Source organism: Drosophila mojavensis, unplaced genomic scaffold (genome assembly GCF_018153725.1).
Source record: "Drosophila mojavensis isolate 15081-1352.22 unplaced genomic scaffold, ASM1815372v1 contig_136, whole genome shotgun sequence".
NCBI lineage: Eukaryota > Metazoa > Arthropoda > Insecta > Diptera > Drosophilidae > Drosophila > Drosophila mojavensis.
The window spans coordinates 2,341,220-2,358,723 of record NW_025318667.1 but is presented as its reverse complement, the minus strand read 5'-3'; the positions used below and the strand labels follow the sequence as shown (position 1 = coordinate 2,358,723).

The 17,504-nt window shown below is 42.6% G+C and overlaps 3 protein-coding genes and 1 long non-coding RNA gene across 5 annotated transcripts; 2 read left to right on the top strand and 2 right to left on the bottom strand.

Moving 5' to 3' along the window:
• Nucleotides 1–424: 424 nt before the first annotated feature.
• Nucleotides 425–1,910, bottom strand: LOC6585533 (box C/D snoRNA protein 1). Its single transcript, XM_002011125.4, has 3 exons — nt 1,819–1,910; nt 968–1,737; nt 425–910 (listed from the first exon to the last, which is right to left on the bottom strand). Exons 1-3 carry the CDS (start codon nt 1,848–1,850, stop codon nt 651–653), a joined length of 1,062 nt encoding a protein of 353 aa, XP_002011161.1. The 5' UTR covers nt 1,851–1,910; the 3' UTR covers nt 425–650.
• Nucleotides 1,911–2,117: 207 nt separating this feature from the next.
• On the top strand, nt 2,118–6,568 carry LOC26528675 (folylpolyglutamate synthase, mitochondrial). Of its 2 annotated transcripts, none has more exons than XM_015160943.3 (5): nt 2,118–2,206; nt 2,622–3,009; nt 3,069–3,242; nt 4,280–5,118; nt 5,907–6,568. In XM_015160943.3, the coding sequence occupies exons 2-5, from the start codon at nt 2,719–2,721 to the stop codon at nt 6,319–6,321; spliced, it is 1,719 nt and encodes a 572-aa protein (XP_015016429.1). In that variant the 5' UTR covers nt 2,118–2,206; nt 2,622–2,718; the 3' UTR covers nt 6,322–6,568. The 2 variants fall into 2 exon arrangements, with proteins under 2 accessions (XP_015016429.1, XP_015016430.1); XM_015160944.3 differs by having other exon boundaries at nt 2,157–2,247.
• A 785-nt stretch (nt 6,569–7,353) lies between these two features.
• On the top strand, nt 7,354–13,833 carry LOC6585534 (homeobox protein B-H1). Its single transcript, XM_002011126.4, has 3 exons — nt 7,354–7,795; nt 12,380–12,887; nt 13,133–13,833. Exons 1-3 carry the CDS (start codon nt 7,723–7,725, stop codon nt 13,389–13,391), a joined length of 840 nt encoding a protein of 279 aa, XP_002011162.3. The 5' UTR covers nt 7,354–7,722; the 3' UTR covers nt 13,392–13,833.
• A 2,152-nt stretch (nt 13,834–15,985) lies between these two features.
• On the bottom strand, nt 15,986–16,435 carry LOC116804814. The gene is made up of 3 exons (XR_004364832.2): nt 16,332–16,435; nt 16,204–16,269; nt 15,986–16,111 (listed from the first exon to the last, which is right to left on the bottom strand). It is a non-coding gene; the product is annotated as an uncharacterized LOC116804814 (long non-coding RNA).
• Nucleotides 16,436–17,504: the final 1,069 nt, after the last annotated feature.

Genomic DNA, 17,504 nt, shown 5'->3' with positions numbered 1-17,504 from the left:
GTATTCCATCACATGTGTGGGAAAGGGATGCCAATAGAGGAAGATGGATTTTGCATAAAACAGTTCACATTTGAATTGGCGGAGCTAGATTTGCGCAGGGCTGCACAGCCTTACTAGCTTTTTGAGCAATTAACTCAGTTCATATTGCATAGGTTCCACTTCATGGGACTTGCAGTTCCTTCACTAAATCTGTAAAGCTCTTTTGTAACGTCATGCAAAGATCGACTCTATTAGCTAATCAAATTTAATTACACTTACTTATATAAAGCTAACATGTTTTCCCATAAAATAAATAATTCGTACGGTATTTTTTTTGGCTGCTCGAGTAACTCAGCTCAGTTCAGTTCATAGAAATAAATGCAATCTCCATTTTAACTTGGCCATGATTTTGAGCTAACCCTTTTCAAATTGAACGTCATTTCTATTTACAGAATAGATTTATAAAAATAAATCTATTGTACAATATTTATATTATGTGTATAATAATGTTAAACAGGGTATTTTCTATTTGTCACTCCTTTCACAACATTCGTTTTAGGTTAGTGACGAAATTTGTATAACTGTTTCTGCATGAATTTTGCAACATTTTGTAAGTCGTCCACAAAGTTAACTTAATCTTATGCTAATTGTTTAAACTGTTTGCTTATTAATTAATTGTCTACATTTTCATTAACACTAAGCTGCTCGTCGTCGCTGCTGCTGCTGCTGCTGCTCTCCGGGGAGTCGTCGACGCCAAAGCTATCTGCCAATGAGTAAAGGTCCAAGAGCTCGGGCAGCTGCTTCTTTGGCTTTTCTGGCTCTTCTGGCTCTGGTGGCTCAGCTGGCTCAGTTGGATCAGCTGCCTCAGTCTTGGAACGTTTCGCGGCCGTTGGTTGCGGATCAGTGCCAGCTGCCTCCTCTTCTTCTTCATCTGCAAAGATCGAAAGCTACAGCGATTCGCATTGAACAGGCCGAGTCGAAAACTTACCGCTATCAATCGCCTCAAGGCCAGCAGGTGGACGCTGTTCGTAGCTGATATATATGGTTGGATATTCGACAATTGTCTTGCCCGCCAGGTTCGAGCCGAGTGTCTTATAGGATGCGAGGGAGTAGCAGCGTTGGCCACTCCGCTTGACGCCCTCGGCACGCAGCCAGAGGCTGAGCTCGCCAATGCCAGCGGTCTGATGATGTTGCAACACTTTGCGGTGCCTGCTGGCCAAGTCATGCTGTATATCCAGATATTTTTCCAGCAATTGTTCGAGTGTTTGCTGTTCACTGCAGCGCTTTTCCACGAAGCGTGTCGGCGTCTCGCTATCCATATGAACAAACAGCCATTCGACTTGCCAGTAGATGCAGCGCTCCTTCCAGTGCAGGTACGTGCGGTTCTCCTTGTGCCGGCTGAAGTTGGCCAGCATGAATTGCAGACGTGTGCCGCGCTCTGCGGCTGCATTGCGCAGCCGATACAGTGGCAGAGGCAGCTGTCGCTGCTGCTGCGTATAGCGTTTGCACGGGTCCTTCTTGCGATGCTCGGCATAGCGGGTGCACTCCTCGAGGAAGCAGTAGTCGCTCATGAATTCACGCTCGGTCATTTCGCTCATGGGCATGAATTTGGTGCGATCCCGTTTGCCGTCGCACTCCAGCTCCCGCTTGTGGATCTGCACGCAAGTGAGGCAGCACGTTTTCACCTCGCATTTGGGGCAGGCGTAGCGCGCCGGTTGCCTGGCGCAGACCTCGCAGTTGCCCAGACGCGAAATCTGTCTGTGAGTGTGTGTGTTTGTGTGTGTAGACAATAGTATCATGAATTCAATTATATTTAATTTCGTATTTTATGGCACTTACCTAGATGCTGGCACATCCGTTGTTTCCGTCATGGTTTTTCTTATTATTGTTTACACGTGCGCGCACTCATACACGCACTCATGCTCACACGTACTCAAATACACACACACACACACACATACAGCAGCAAACGTAAACACAGCAAGCATTGAATTTATCGCAATTTTGTAGTTTTGCCATTCACACGCTCACACGTGCAGCGTGTGGAAAGTGTAAAAACGCGGTTTTCGCTTTCGGTTAAAAATAAATTCTAAATGTTTTCCATTTGTGAAACAAAAACTGTCGGCCTACGGTGACAGCGGTACCACTGTAAATGCTAGCTGCATTTAGCACGTTACAATTGTTATCATCATAAAAATTTGCTGTGAACATTAAAAAACAAAAAAATGTAAATACTACGAAACCGCGTGTATGCGCCTGTGTATGTGGGTATGTGTGTGTATGACTGTGTGCACATGTGTGCATGCTTTTTTGATGTTGCCACCTAACAAGTTTTTTTTGAAATGTATCGTTATCGCTAGTGCCGATATTAATTGTAAGCGATATTTATCCACTTGTTGTGAAATTGCGCCTTATCAATATATACGTTATCTTTGAATTTGTTTTGATTTTGCATGCATAGATCTTAATAAATGAAATATGTGTATGTGTAAATTTGTATGTCATCGTTGCATGTTCGATTAATAAATGACATTGATCTTATCTAATCTTTTCTTGGTTGGTCGCACACGCATTTATATTGTTTATATTATAAATTTGTCAATTCGCTGTTATTATTTGATCAATTATATATTTTAACGCAGAGCTTAACATTGATACCAAGAGAAGCACTGAGAGCGATAGAGAGAGCTTTAACATAGACAGAAAGAAAGAGAGAGAGAGAGCGTTAAACGTAATAGAATGCCATTGCGAAAGCCCCTTCGATCAGTACGAACAATAACGACGATCTGCCTGGATGTGGCATTACTGAACAGCACCAGACGGATGAACAGTACGATCAAATTGCGCAAGTTGGCCACAAAACCGCCCATACTGAAGGCACTGCCCAGACCAGCTGCCGGCATTAATGGCATTAATGGCTGCTCCCAGCCGCAGCCGGATCAGATGAAGTTAACATTCTCGGAACTCGTCTTCTCGGATCGTCGTAGGACGCTCACCGAGCAGGATGCCCGGGAGGAAGCCGAATACAATGTAAGTTTACTGCCTAACTGGGGTGCAGAGATCCCTTATTTGTTTCTTGTTGCTTCTAGGCTGACATTGAGCAGCTGAAGATTCTGCAGTCGAATCGGGAAAGCATCCAGAACTCGATTAACACTCGCTGCGATACGCTGGCAATTACATTGAAGTACCTGGAGCGGAGTGGCCTAACCTTAGAGGATGTGGAGAAGCTGTCTGTTATTCACGTAGCTGGCACCAAGGGCAAGGTACGTAGCTTCCGTCAACCCCTTTCACCCTGCCGCTTTTCCTGTTTGATAAACAATAGGAAATTAACACGAGGTGCTAAAAAAAAAAAAAAAACAAAAAAAACAAATCTAGATGCATGTTTGCTTGCTTTTATATATAAATTTATTTAAATAGTAGGAAATTGGCTTAAAAAGTTCATCAACTATTCAAAAACTGCATATATTTTTAGTTGACCAAAAGATTAGATAGGGCAAAATTTTCATTAAGCTAAGTATCTATTGATAAACTCTAAGCACTTAACACCTTTGAATTGATTCAAATTCCCAGCGGAATTCGATAAACATATTTTTTGTTTTGTTTTTAGATTTGTTATTGTATATTTTATAAAGATATATTCATATATTATTTTATGAAAAGAGCATTTTAAGTTTTCAGAATTTGACTTTCTGTAAATCAGAAATTAGAAATTCAAAGAGTTTCTTGACTTATAAACTACAAATTGTAAAATTGAATAAGTTTAATTCATAATTCATATAAAAAATATATATATGTATATGTATATTTTGTTTAGTATAATTATTTATAGAAAACGAAAGTTTGAAAAGTCTAGTTAGAAAAAAATATTGTATAATAATGAATTTGTTTCGATACTTAACAAATTTACTTGTAATACATTGCATGTTTTTATTTTTTTTTTTTTTTTATTTGTAATATTTTTAAAAGTTATTTATTTATTTTTTTTTTATTTATTTATTTATTTTTTTTTTTTCATATTTATTTTTTTTATGAAATATTTATTTATATACAAACATACACATGGACATATTTTCTCACAGTGCATGACAAGGCTTGATTAGCATGTTCATTGACAACTGAGAACCGAGAACTGAGAACTGATAGCTGATAGCTGATAAGTGAGAAGTGAGAAGTGAAAAGTGTTAATTGTGTATGTGAATAGCGAATGTACTGTGTGCTGGATTCGGCTTAGGGTATTTTAGTTGCTTTGATTCGATGCTGTCATGCTGAGTCATGCTGACTGACTTTGGTTTCATTTTAGGGCTCCACTTGTGCGCTGACCGAGTCGATACTGCGGCAGTATGGAGCACGGACGGGCTTCTACAGTTCGCCCCATTTGGTGTCCACGAACGAGCGCATACGGATCAATGGGGAGCCGCTGGCCAAGGCAAAGTTCACGCATTTCTTCAGGCTGGTCTACGATCGTCTGCTGTACGGGCGGGAGCATGACCGGGATATGCCGGCGTTCTTTATGTTCCTGACCATAGTCGGGTTCCATGTGTTCATCGCGGAGCGCGTGGATGTGGTGGTGCTGGAGGTGGGCATCGGCGGGGAGCTCGACTGCACGAACATTTTGCGCAATGTGCGCACGGCGGGCATTACATCCCTGTCCCTGGAGCATACACAAGTGCTGGGCAACACCATCAAGGAGATCGCCTGGCAGAAGGCGGGCATCATCAAGCCGGGCGCCCACGTCTATACGCACGTGACGCAGCCGGAGTGCCTGCAGGTGATACGCGAACGGGCAGCCGAAAAGCACGCCCAGCTCTTCGAGGTGCCCCAGGCCGAAGAGCTATTCGCCCTCAACCAGCGCTCCGACTACCTGAACAGCTGCAACGACTATGTTCGACTGAATGGCTGCCTGGCCATCGCGTTGGCCTACGACTGGCTGCGCCAGTCAACGGGTCGACTGCATCGCGACTATCCCCTCAACTGGCTGCAGCTCACCGACGAGGTGCTCCACGGCATCAGCCAGGCCAATTGGCCAGGTCGCTGCCAGCTGGTCAACTACGAGAATATGCGCATCCATCTCGACGGAGCTCACACAGTGGAGAGCATACGCGTCTGCTGCAACTGGTATCGGAAGAGCACCAAATCAAGGTAGGCCATATAGATCTTAGAGGAAATTATGGATGACATCAGAGGTAGTTGATATGTATACAGTGTGGGGCATAGACTATCCATACTTTATATACTATCTATTCTGGATATGCCTTATCATATCATGTCATGTTGCTATCTATATTTTACATACCACGAGTACTATCTATATACAGTAAAATCCGGTTATAACGACACTCAATGGACCGTCGCTATAACCGTATAAGTTTGCTCATAGAAATTCGTCTGGGAACCAGAATTTTCGTTGCTATAACCGTACAGACGCTATAAGCGGAGTAGTTATAACCGAATTCTATTGTATTTGCTTAAGCCCTATTTTGGACTCAGATCATCTGTACTATCCATGTCCTCTATGCTACTCATACCATCTATACTCTATCTACTATCTATTATAGCTATATAACTCTATCCACCCTTACAATCCTATTTTATCTATCCCTGCTTACCTACCTACCTTATCCATACTATCCTATGTTATCCGTACTATCGACACCAGCCATACCATCTATCGAGGCTATACTATCTACACTATATCTACTATCCACACGATCTATTCCATCCCATGCCATATTTACTATCCATACTACATCTATCTATCTTTCCTATCCGTACTATCCATGCTAATCCTACTATCTATACTTGCCATTTACCCTACAATGTCTATATTATCTGCACCAATAATGCTGTTAGTACGATCTGCCCATACTATTTCTTCTATCTACACCATTTATAAACAGTTCTCTATAATGATCTTTCTCTATTTGCAGTCGCAATCCAAGTATCTTGGTCTTTAATCGTACTGGCGATACGGATACAAAGGCCCTGCTGCAGGTGCTGCAGCAGTCGTGTAGGTTCGATATGGTCTGCTTTGTGCCCAATTTGTCCAGTGCCAAGGCCAATGATCCCAACCAGACTAGCGTCTGCTACAGTGATGAGGCACAGCGGGAGCGAGCCAGCCTGATCGCCGCCACCTGGCAGCAGCTGTGCGATGCTAATAAGCAGGTCAACCGTGGGCGAATGTATAATACGGTCTGGGATGCTTTCGTTGAGATGCGCACACGTTATCCGGCCCATATTGAGCTGGATGTGCTTATCACGGGATCCATTCATTTGTTGGGTGCTGCCATTTTGATGCTGGACGATTTCCATTCGGAGTCGAAGGCAACAAATGGCAGCACCTGAGTGAGAACACCTGAGTTGCACTGTAATTGAAAGCTATGTTTCTCTAGATTATAGACTAGATATTTAATCCAAGATAGTATAAATTTCTTTTTGTAAACATTTCCCCATAGGACTTGAAATCGGAGTTTATAACTAAATGGCCAAATGAAAAATTTCTTCCAATCTGTAACACTAAGGCACAGTTCCAATTTTCCCTATAACGTAATTATATGCTGTACATAGCGAACGAATATACAATACAACAATATATGACAAATATTTATTTGGTTTGCTTGTGCTTTGAATTGCCAAACAGGTGGTATTCGAAAGGTGAGCCATGCACATGCAGTCGAACAAATGTTCCACTTAAATTAAAAGCAATGTTCAATTGACGAATTTGATGTATCAATTCTCTTCCTTTGAATCTCACCCAATACTAAACCGTCGGCAATGCCCATTTAGACTAAGCACGTTAAAAAAAATATATATATTTAAAAAGAATCACCGACACCGACGGCAAAGCGCATTTGCGATGCGGACGTTAATTTCACGGCAGGCAACACTGGCTGAATGCGCGGCTGGCACCTGAGTGCGAGCTGCAGCAGGCTGTTCTGCTGTCAGCTGCCTGCGACAGGGTTGTTTGAGCAATGCCCGTCGACCAATCAGCGACGGCGGCAGCGATGACTGTGCGAGTGAGCCAGCTAGCTTGTTGTGCTGGCAATCGCTGCGCTCTGTGTGTTTGTAAAAACAAAATGGCTAACGCGTAACGGAAGCAGGACTTGGCGTTGGGGGCGAGCGAGATGGCAGCATAGTTGACTGATTAAATCAAAGCTAAATGAGATGTTAACATGCCAGGCGAGTTGTCTGATGTAGCGACGGCGGGGGCGTGGGCGGAGACGGGGTCGGGATTGGTGGTTGGGCGGCTGCCATTGCCGACTTGTGGGCGCTGCGACTGCCGGCTGTGCACGCTAAACTGTGCCGTTTACAGCAACAAATCGTGTAATTCACTTTTTTCTAGTCGCTGTGTGTCTGTGTGTGTGCGCGCGCGTCTGTGTGTGAGAGCCTTGCGCTGCGCTAAAAGGATTAATAAACGTTCACATTTCAGTTGTTCATTTGACTCTGCGCTTAACGGTTCAGCTGCCAGCGTTGCCAGAAATTTAATTAAACCCAAACTACATAAACAACAAATATGCAGAGCTTCAAATAAGTGAAAGCTGCTCAGCGCCTGCCGACGGAATTCCTGTTTAAACAAAGCAAACTAGTTTTTTTTTTGAAATATTTGTTTTAAAGTGTTGTGTCAAAACAAACGATAAAAGATCTCAAAAAACAAAACGCAATGTTAAGTGCACAGCTTTGAGCTATCTTAAACAATTTTGAAAATTTGTGTATTTAGTTCAAAGTTCAAAGTGCCCAAGCTTCAAAATGCAAAGTTCAAAATCGTTTCTAATACGCGATCTACTGGGTGACCTAATCAATCGGCGACAAACGGATTCCGGTAAGCGAATTTACAATTGGAAATTTTTGGACTTTCTATCTTCCTGACTATATCGTCTGACTCTCTCTCACTCTCTCTCTCGTGAATATTTTGTTAAGCTTATTAGAATGGGTTGAAATTATTAACGATTAACTATCTCTAATGGCTATAACCTCAATCTTCTATCTTCTACCTATCCTCTACCTTCTTTGTTCTATCTTCTTTCTTCCTTTTCCTATCCTCCATCTTACATCTTCTGAATTCTACCTCCTGATGAATATCTTATATCTTATATTTTCAATCTCATATCACCTATCACCTGCACACACACACACACACACACACACAAGCTGAAAGCAATTAGCTACTAAATAGTTGTAATTGTTGAGCTAAACTTTATTTAATGTCATGCATAATTAGAGAACAAATGCAAACAGAGAAACACAAAGCTCAAGTCATATAAATGCGAGAGCACCTGAGGCGGTTTGATACCCTGGAATACCCCTATGGAAGGGTATATTGACTAAGGATCACAGATGTAAATGGTTTTGATTTGACTTTTGCGATATTTAGAATCTATAAGCTGTCCGCTATCTGTAGATCTCTGTATATCTTTCTGCACTTCCTGGCCCTTGCGCCTTTCCCTCTCTCTCTCTCTCTCTCTAACTTGTATATCATCTCTCTTCTCACTCGCTCTGACTTTTCGCTTTTTCTCTTTATTTCTTTCCCACTAATCTCTGTTTTGCTCACTCTTTCCCTTCTTTATTTCTTTCTCATTTCTCATCCTCCTACTCTTTCTGTCTCTCGCTTCGCACTCATTCTCTGCCTGTCCCTCAGTTTTACTGTGCCTCTATCTAACTTTCTCGGTCTCTCACATTTATTCTCATTCTCATTCTGTCTCTCTCTCTTTCTCTTTTACTAGCTTGGACCATTTCCATAGCATACTTCTATGCAGATTCTAGGGTATCTGTTAGGCGTGTACAATCTACGTTTAGTCTTTTGTTTGGTGTTAAGCATTTGCATAGCATTGTTTTCACATTCTTCTTCTTTTCGTTGTTGTCATTGTTGTTGCTGGCTGATTCCGGGGCTAAACAATCAAAGTTGTTGTACGTGACAAATTGCTCGAGCGCGAGTTACGAGCACAGCAACAACAACAGCAACAACAACAGCAACAACAAATTAAATTATTGCCTCGAGCAATTGTTGCTTCAACTGTATGCACACGCCTCACTGCACCACCCAACCCAACCCAACCCAACCCAACCCAGCCCAGCCCAACTCGCTCACCCAACGCCTTAGCCCTTAGCCCTGTAGCCCTTCGCCCTCTCAATTTTGTTGCTAAAAGTTTTGTTGTCGTTTCTAATTGTGGCGAGGTGTGAGATTTAAATGCCAGCGGCCAATTGCTCAGCGGTTTGACACAGAGAAGTATGTGTGGGTGGTTGGGTGGTGCATGTAAAGTGCCAGCTAATTGGCCGCCACACAGCAGAGTAATGCGAGACAATTAAGAAATAGGCAAGCTAAGGCGCAAGAAGCACAGATTGAGACTGGGGCGCTCTCTCGCTGAGGCCCAAGTCGGAGCTAGAAGGTAGCCTGGCTCGAGATCTAAGCTTAGATTAAGCTAAATCCCAAGAATAACACGAGTTGTTCCAGTAAAAGCACAAGCTCAATCATGCTCACGCCTTGAATGAGATGCCTTAAGTCTAATCCTTAGCCCCAAAACTGAAGCCCATCTACAGCTCTAAATTCAAGCCCGGGTTGAGCTAAAAGTAAGACTGAGGCTCTAGTGTAAGCCAAAGTAAGTAAATCCAATGCCAAACCAAAAGCGAAGTTTGTTCCAGACGAAGCTAAAGACAAAGTCCATGTTTATATCCATATTGAAGCTCAAGTCGAAGCTGAGGCTCAATCTAACGATGGTCTCTAAGCTCAAGCTCAATTCGAACCTGAGGTTTTAAAATCCTTTTCCCTGCTTCTTATAGAACTAGGTGTGGTCAATTCCTAACAAGATATTCCGTCTCTTCGACTGTCCGTCCCTCGAAATGCCGTGATCAGCAGCTTGCCCTGATACGATTTAGATCTGTCCCTCCTAAGGCTTCTGGCTCCGGCAAGGACTGTTTTTCCATTCCTTCCTCTCCTAGCATGATCCCATCAAAGAGTTGAAGACTTCAAATATTATGAAAAGTTCTTACTGTCGCACTTACAATTCAGGTATGGTTCTACAATAACAATCGATAAATTTCGATATCATGAAATCGATAATAGGCTTGAGCTAATTTGTTACAGATGTCATAAATAGGTCATAGATATATCATAGATGCAAAGAGCTAGCGTACTAAATTTAAGTGTGAGTTTAGGGGAAATCTATAAGTCGAGCACTCTAGCTTCTCTGGGTATTCGCTAGGAACTTCTGCAGATAAATTTGCTTTGCTTTAGGTTGACATGAAATCATCATGTGAAAACTTTACTAAATATCGCTCACTCTCTCTATATATGAATATTATAAATGTATGTTCTTATATATGTATATATGACTTGTTTCTCGGAGTTGAAGTACCCATTAAATGGCAATTGTGCCGCAAATTGATACGACGTGACTTTTGATCGAAAATCTAAAAAGAACTCACTTGAGACGAGCCACACACGCTGCTTCACACACACACACACACACACACACACCCACACATACACGTGCATAATTGAATCATCATTCACATGTTTTATGCTCTCTTCCTTCCTTCCTCGCCCACTCTCTCTCTCTCTCCCTCTCTTTCTATCTTAGTTGTTGTCGAAGTCAAAAAGCATTTGGGGTTAAAATATAAAAATAATTTCCGCAGCGCAAATATGATATATATTTGCTATATATATATATATGTATATAGTATGTGCATATATCTATATAAAAATCAAGTAGAATCCTTGCTGGGCACACGTGAACAGGCTCTGCCGTTGCTGCAGCCGCCTCCTGCTGGTGGTTGTTTTTTTTTTTTTTTTCTGCTTTCGTCTTTGACCGTAAATTCCAATAGGAAGGAAACAATTGAGCATCTCGAGCAAAAGCACGTGAATTTAATCAGGCTGTCCCGCAGCGCAGCCGGCATGGTGTACATATATATAGAAAGGATATATATAATCTATATAAGGATATGCGCATCGGATATAAATAACATCTTGATTGAGTCAATGGGCACAAATTCCATGCTCGTTCTCCCGTCCCCCCGCCACTTGTCTTGCCTTCATTTCTTAATGGACACGAACGAACGCCCACTTAATGCCACGCCCCCACTTCGCACAGCTTGCGTTGTCTTTGCGTCCTGTGGTCGCAGCTGGATGGTAATGAGTCCAGCCATCGGTTATCCACAGCCTGGCCAAAGTGCCTGCACGCGCTCATCTCTCGAAACTTGGAAGCTCTTAACCTCTCAGGTTCAGCCTCAGCATCAGCGTCAGCATCAGCCTGACAGCATCTCTTTGCTCAATCTCTCAGCCTCTTTGACTCTTGGAGCAGAGAACGCATTAACGACACGCTGCGCTTAAAAGCATGCTACATTCTATCTATAGAATTCTTGATCTCGTGTTGGGCTTTGAGAATGAGAATGGTCTGATACTCGATAAATAATTGAGCTAATGTTGGAGGGAGAGAGAGAGATTGGGAAATTATATGAAGCAGAGAGAAAGGGGGAGATAAAGTAAAAGAGACATATGAGAGAGATTAGGAGAGAAAGACATAGAGGGACACAGAGAGAGAGAGAGAAGGAGGGATAGACTGAGAGAAACACATAGAAGGTGACAGAAATAAAGAGGATGGCAGAGACTGAGAGAGTGAAAGAGAGACAGAGAGAGAGAGAGAGCGAAACACACAGAGAAGGAGACAGAGACAGAGAGAGAGAGAGAGAGAGGGCGGGAGAGGCTGAGAGAGTGAAAGAGACAGAGAGAAAAACATAGGGGGAGACAGAGAGAGAGAGAGAGAGAGAGAGGGGGAGAGACTGAGAGAGTGAAAGAGACAGAGAAGAAGACATAGGGGGAGACAGAGACAGAAAAAGAGAGAGAGAGAGAGAGAGAGTAGGATAGACTGAGAGAATGACATAGATGGTGACAGAGGGAGAGAGAGAGATAGGGTGGGAGAGAATGGGAGAATGAAAGAGAGACACAGAGAGAGACAAAAAGAGAAACACAAAGAGAGAGGGAGACAGAGAGAGAAAGACAGAGAGACACAGAGAGAGAGAGAGAGAGGGCGGGATAGACTGAGAGAAAGACGTAGATGGTGACAGAGGGAGAGAGAGAGGATGAGAAAGAGTGATAGAGAAGGGGTGGGAGAGAATGGGAGAATGAAAGAGAGACACAGAGAGAGACAAAAATAGAAACACACAGAGAGAGGGAGACAGAGAGTGAAAGACAGAGAGAGACAGAGAGAGAAAGAGGCAAAGAGAGAGAAACACACAGAGAGAGGGAGACAGAAAGAGATCGAGAAAAAGGTATGGAATGAGAGAGAGAGAGACACACAGTAGAGCTCTACTGAGACTGGCTGAGACTCAAATGAAGGAATTACATTGCCCTTGAATAGTTCTTATGAAACATAGGTAATCCCTTCGGTTTTTTTACATCTCGCTCCAACAGAGATCGAATTGTCTAACGATGACTCAGACATCGATATTGAGGATCGCTCGACGCCTGACTCGACGGCGCATGGCTGCCAGCAGGATTTGCTGCTGTCGCATCACTACAACCACAACGAGGAGTCGAGCGTGGGTTCCTGCGGCACGGTTACACCGGGACCGGGCTCTGGCTCCGGCGCCGGCTTAAGCGCCGCTGCTGCTGCAGCTGGCATGGCGGCGGGCCTACTGGCTGCCGCTGCTGTGGGCGGCGGCTCGGGTGCAGCAGGCGGTGCCGGCTCAGGTGGCGACAATGCCGTGGGCGGCGGCAGCTACGCCGAGCACAAGCTGCAGTTGAGCAAGAGCGGACGCAAGCCGCGCCGTCGACGCACAGCGTTCACGCACGCGCAGCTGGCGTACTTGGAGCGCAAGTTTCGCTGCCAGAAGTATCTGAGCGTCGCCGATCGCAGCGATGTGGCCGAGACGCTGAGCCTGTCCGAGACGCAGGTGAAGACCTGGTACCAGAATCGACGGTAAGTTGCCAAAATGTAAGAGCTAATTAGTGTATTTTTATCAATTTTATATCTGCTTATCTTCTGTTCATTGAAATTTGAGTTTGACATCATTTTTTTAATTTGAATTTAATTTTTTGTTTGCGCTTATAAGTAGACTACATTTTCTTCACACTCTTGGAAGCTCCATCGCGATGGACAGGCAGCTCGTTGCTATGTAACTAATGTTAAGCTGTCTCTCTCTCTCTCTATCGCTTTCTTGGCAGCACTAAGTGGAAGCGACAGAATCAGCTGCGCCTGGAGCAGCTGCGCCATCAGGCCACCCTAGAGAAGGACTTTGCGGTGCAGGAGAATGGCGGCGGCAATGCGCTCGGCTGCTGTCCCAGCGGCTTGTCCAGCTCGTTCAGTGCCGCCGCCGCAGCCGCTGCTGCCGCTGCCGCTGGCAATCCGTGCAACTTCTTGACCTCGGCCGCCGCGGCTGCCATATTCCGCAACGTCAGCTACGTGCACGGCTGCCCCATGTAGAGCAGCGGCAAGCCCCAAGACATTTGCCAATACTCCAACTCCAACCAGAGTCCAACCAAATTCCACGTTTGCCTATGTAAATATGATGATGATGATGTTGAGGAGGATGATGATGATGATGATGATCAGAATGAACTTGTTTTCTTTTGTGCAATACGAATTTTTAGTTCTAACTCGATGTCTACTTCAGTGCGTAATCGAACTATCGATCTATCGCATTTATCGATAAGTGTATAAGAATATCCCAATTCCCCTCACGTCTGCTCTTATCAGTAAACCCTAGGCTTAGTCAAATTAACTGTAATATATACTCGCACGATCACACACACTTAAACACACTCGTATGTAACGGTAATAACAATTGTGAACTTTGTGCACTCGATAAACGATACATTTTTTTTGTGAAAAATAAAAATTGAATTGCATATTTGATGAAAAAATACACTAAACCAAAAATTTTCGTTATAAAATTGCTTAACTGTGATTTTTTCGGGTGAATATATTGAGAAATGATATACGAGATATATTCAGAGAGTAATACGAGTCCAGGAAGGGAGGACGTTACGCTTCATATGCATAGATAAAATCAACATAGAACAAAATTTTATTTTCAAGTGGTTCTATGAAATAATATATGAATGGGGATTATTTTGAGAATAAATTTTAACTTTGAATTAAAATTAAATAACAAATATTGCGATACTTTTTGAACAGCCCTCTTATATCTGTATACATTACTCAAGTTTCTGAACTGCTGAATTCATTAGAAAATATTAAATATAAATATAAACATATACGATAAGTAAATGTATATTTACTTAAGAGGCATTTACTTCAATGTGTTTCAGGAGGGAATAATCTCATTTACGAAATAATTTTATTCGATTTGAAGTCTCGTCAGAAAAACTATCAATAACAACTTTTGATATATCTTTAGATGCCATCATTTACCGTTTGGTTTTTTTTTTTTTCTCTCTTCTTGTAGCAGCTGCAAGTAAACGCTGCAAGCTGTATTTCCGATTGTGCAGAGCATCGAGACTCATGCTTAAAAATCAACTTGAGCGAATGATACAAAACGATATCAATTTGTCGCTATATAGTAGTAAATGGCATGCTATGTGCATGCAGCCAATACATATACATATGTATATGTGCTGCGAATATGTATGTGTGTGTGTGTGTGTTTGGAAGGCATGTAAAAGTTAGATTGGGCTGAGGCGGGTGGCATAGCAGCCAACCGGAAAACAAGCAACAACACTGCATGCAATTAAAACGGGCCACAAAACGGGCCGCAAAAGAGCTTGCGCATATGCCGAACGCACGGGCGAGAGCGAGACAGCAGTAGTGACAGTGAGCATAAGCTGGCTGTGGCTGGGCTGAGCCTTGAGCAGCGGCGTCGCGTCGCAGTCGACTTTTGTGGTTAGATTTTCATGCACATTTAGCTCGCTATGCTGATGGGGGGCCACAGCACAAAAAGGACGAGAAATGTTTAGCCACAAATTGAATCTGCGGCGAGTCAGTTAACAAGCAGCGCCCGGCCCCAGCGAGTGCGAGCGAGATGCACTGACATGGATGCAGGCCCCAGAGCAGCAGGCACTAGACGAGAGCAGAGAGAGCGAGAGAGAGAGACACTGAGAGATAGAGCGAGAGCGGCGAGGAGAGGGGAGCAAGCGGGGCTGTAGTCATAGTTCGAGTGGCCGCAACGGAAGCAGCGCAGCAGCAGCGCAGAACGCTAATTAAAAAGGCACTTGAACTGGATGCGACGACGACGGCGATGGCGATGGCGATGGCGATGGTGAAAAAAAAAGAAGCAAACTAAAAAGTGAGAAGAAGGAGTGAGAGAGAAACAAGTTAACTTTGCCGTTGTAGCGTCGCTGCATTACAGTTATCCATGAAATTGTCTATGAAATGTGAATGTAATTAAATGAATAAAATGCAAGCAGACTTCAACCGCTGCGCCCCTTCGCCCCTTGGCCCCCTTTGGCCCGCTCTGCATTCAGTTTCGTTTGCCTTTGCGAATACATTTTTGTTTGCGGTTCATTTGCGCAGCCATTGAAAACTCAATTGCATTTTTTAATTGGTACATTTTATGTCTGCCATCCTTTGAGTGGCAAAGGAACTCGGCTCGCAGTGCTCAGCAGTGGCTGCCACTTTGATTTGTATTTATTTAATGAGTTATTAATTGCATTAAGCTTTGATTACAATTGCACAAACGCAGACGCAACTCCCAACTAAAGCTGAAAAGAGCGCACCGAAAGGTAATCAGATATGGTCAAAGGCCATGCCCAAAGTTGCCTTTTTCATATATGGATATGCATATGTATATGTATATGTATGTATTTGTATGTGCAAAAGAACGCGCACCTGACTGCTATGACACTTCGCCTGACTCACTTATGCTAGTGCTGGGAAAAGATCGATCTTTACGTAGATCGATATTTCGATATTATGTATGGGTCTCAGATCGATGTATCGATATTTTCATAAACATATTTTAGCTCCCAAAATTAAAAAAAAAGTTTTCATATAAAAAACAAAAGATGAATTTCTTATTAAAATTAAAAAACGTTTCATATAAACTAAACTAAACTATGTAACAAAGATTATATTATTTAATAAGATCATTTACTTCGTCCAATCATTTTTGTTTATGAAGAGCAGCATATCTACTTGCTGCGGCTTGAGACAAGCCTCTCCATTTTCCTTATCCGCGTCGCAATCTACAAACAAATGCGTGTTTGTTACATTATTTTAAAACGCAAAAGCTGCAGACCACGTGTGTGGCTGACATAAGCAGTAAAATAATATTTACCTTCGCCATTGTCCTTGCTGTTTAAAAACTTATCCATTTCTCTACAACACTACCAACACCAAAATCCTAAATGAAAAGTGGGTTACGTTAGTATTTGAATTATATTGTTAAAATAATTTGCAAATTACCTGACAGTCTTATCCCACGCTTTTAATTCAAGTGATGGGGAATTAATGGTATAGTGATGGCGATATATCAAGTATCGAAGTTTTCTACATCGATATTTTCGATGGATATGAAACATCGATATATCGTTTGCTAGATCGATCTTTTTCCCAGCACTGACTTATGCTGCCTGAGCTGCTGCAGCTTACTGATCTGTGACGCAGCTTGACTGAAGCTGACAGATATATTACTCACGCTAAGCTCGAATTTATTTCATTTGAGAACTATTCAAAGCAACTTCAGATCAACAGAATGAATGCATTTCATTTCAATTAGAAAGAATATGATGAGAAAGTCTAATGCCCATAAATATATATATATATACGCATATGTATGTACATATATTTTATTTCCATTACAAAACTTAATGGACAGCTGGAAATATTAGACAAACAACTTTTTCAGGTGTTTAAAAATGAGTTTCAGCCGTAGCCAAGAGGTTTTTTTGCACCTGAGCAATTTAACGATAAATGCAACACACACACAGAGACAATTAGAGCCTGCTGGTGACATCAACAGCTACAAAAACAACCACAATAATAATAATAATAACAACAACAGCAACCACCAACAGCATCATCATAAAGACAAGTGTTCAACACGCCCCGCGGCACAAACACAATTTGCAACATTTTTCCAAACGGATAATGACAAACATTTTAATCACAAAATGAAACCGAAACCAAATCCAAATCCGCAAAATCCACCACCGAAACGAGCAAGCAAACGGAGCAGGACAGCAAGAGGTGCGAGCGCAGGGCCACCAACCGAAAACACCACAGCGAAAGGTCCTGCAGACCAAATACCACTTGATGTCGCAAGTCAAGTGGGTTGTCTTTGCTTCTTCTTACAGCGTCTTCCTCTTCGTTATGTTGTTGTTGCTGTTGTTGTTGTTGTTGTTGCTGCTGCTGCTACAGTGATATGACATAATCTGTGGCATTAACAACACAACTTGAGAGCGATACAAAATGGAAATTTAACTTTAAAGAAGTCGTGAAAGCGTATGAAATAGAATATGATGTAAGACCTATGAGGAGAAAGGAGAGAGAGAGAGAATATAACTTAAAATCTATTTCATGTATGGGGAGAAGAGAGAGTATATCTATTTCAAGAAGAGAGAGAGAGGGGAGAGTGAA

Coding starts and splice junctions, on each gene's coding strand:
- LOC6585533 (XM_002011125.4), bottom strand. CDS start 1,850: ATGACGGAAACAACGGATGTGCCAGCATCTAG. Junction 1,738..1,818: donor ACGGATGTGCCAGCATCTAG/GTAAGTGCCATA, acceptor ACACACTCACAG/ACAGATTTCGCGTCTGGGCA. Junction 911..967: donor CCTTGAGGCGATTGATAGCG/GTAAGTTTTCGA, acceptor CGATCTTTGCAG/ATGAAGAAGAAGAGGAGGCA.
- LOC26528675 (XM_015160943.3), top strand. CDS start 2,719: ATGCCATTGCGAAAGCCCCTTCGATCAGTACGAACAATAACGACGATC. Junction 3,010..3,068: donor GGGAGGAAGCCGAATACAAT/GTAAGTTTACTG, acceptor TGTTGCTTCTAG/GCTGACATTGAGCAGCTGAA. Junction 3,243..4,279: donor TAGCTGGCACCAAGGGCAAG/GTACGTAGCTTC, acceptor GTTTCATTTTAG/GGCTCCACTTGTGCGCTGAC.
- LOC6585534 (XM_002011126.4), top strand. CDS start 7,723: ATGCAAAGTTCAAAATCGTTTCTAATACGCGATCTACTGGGTGACCTA. Junction 7,796..12,379: donor TCGGCGACAAACGGATTCCG/GTAAGCGAATTT, acceptor TCGCTCCAACAG/AGATCGAATTGTCTAACGAT. Junction 12,888..13,132: donor ACCTGGTACCAGAATCGACG/GTAAGTTGCCAA, acceptor CTTTCTTGGCAG/CACTAAGTGGAAGCGACAGA.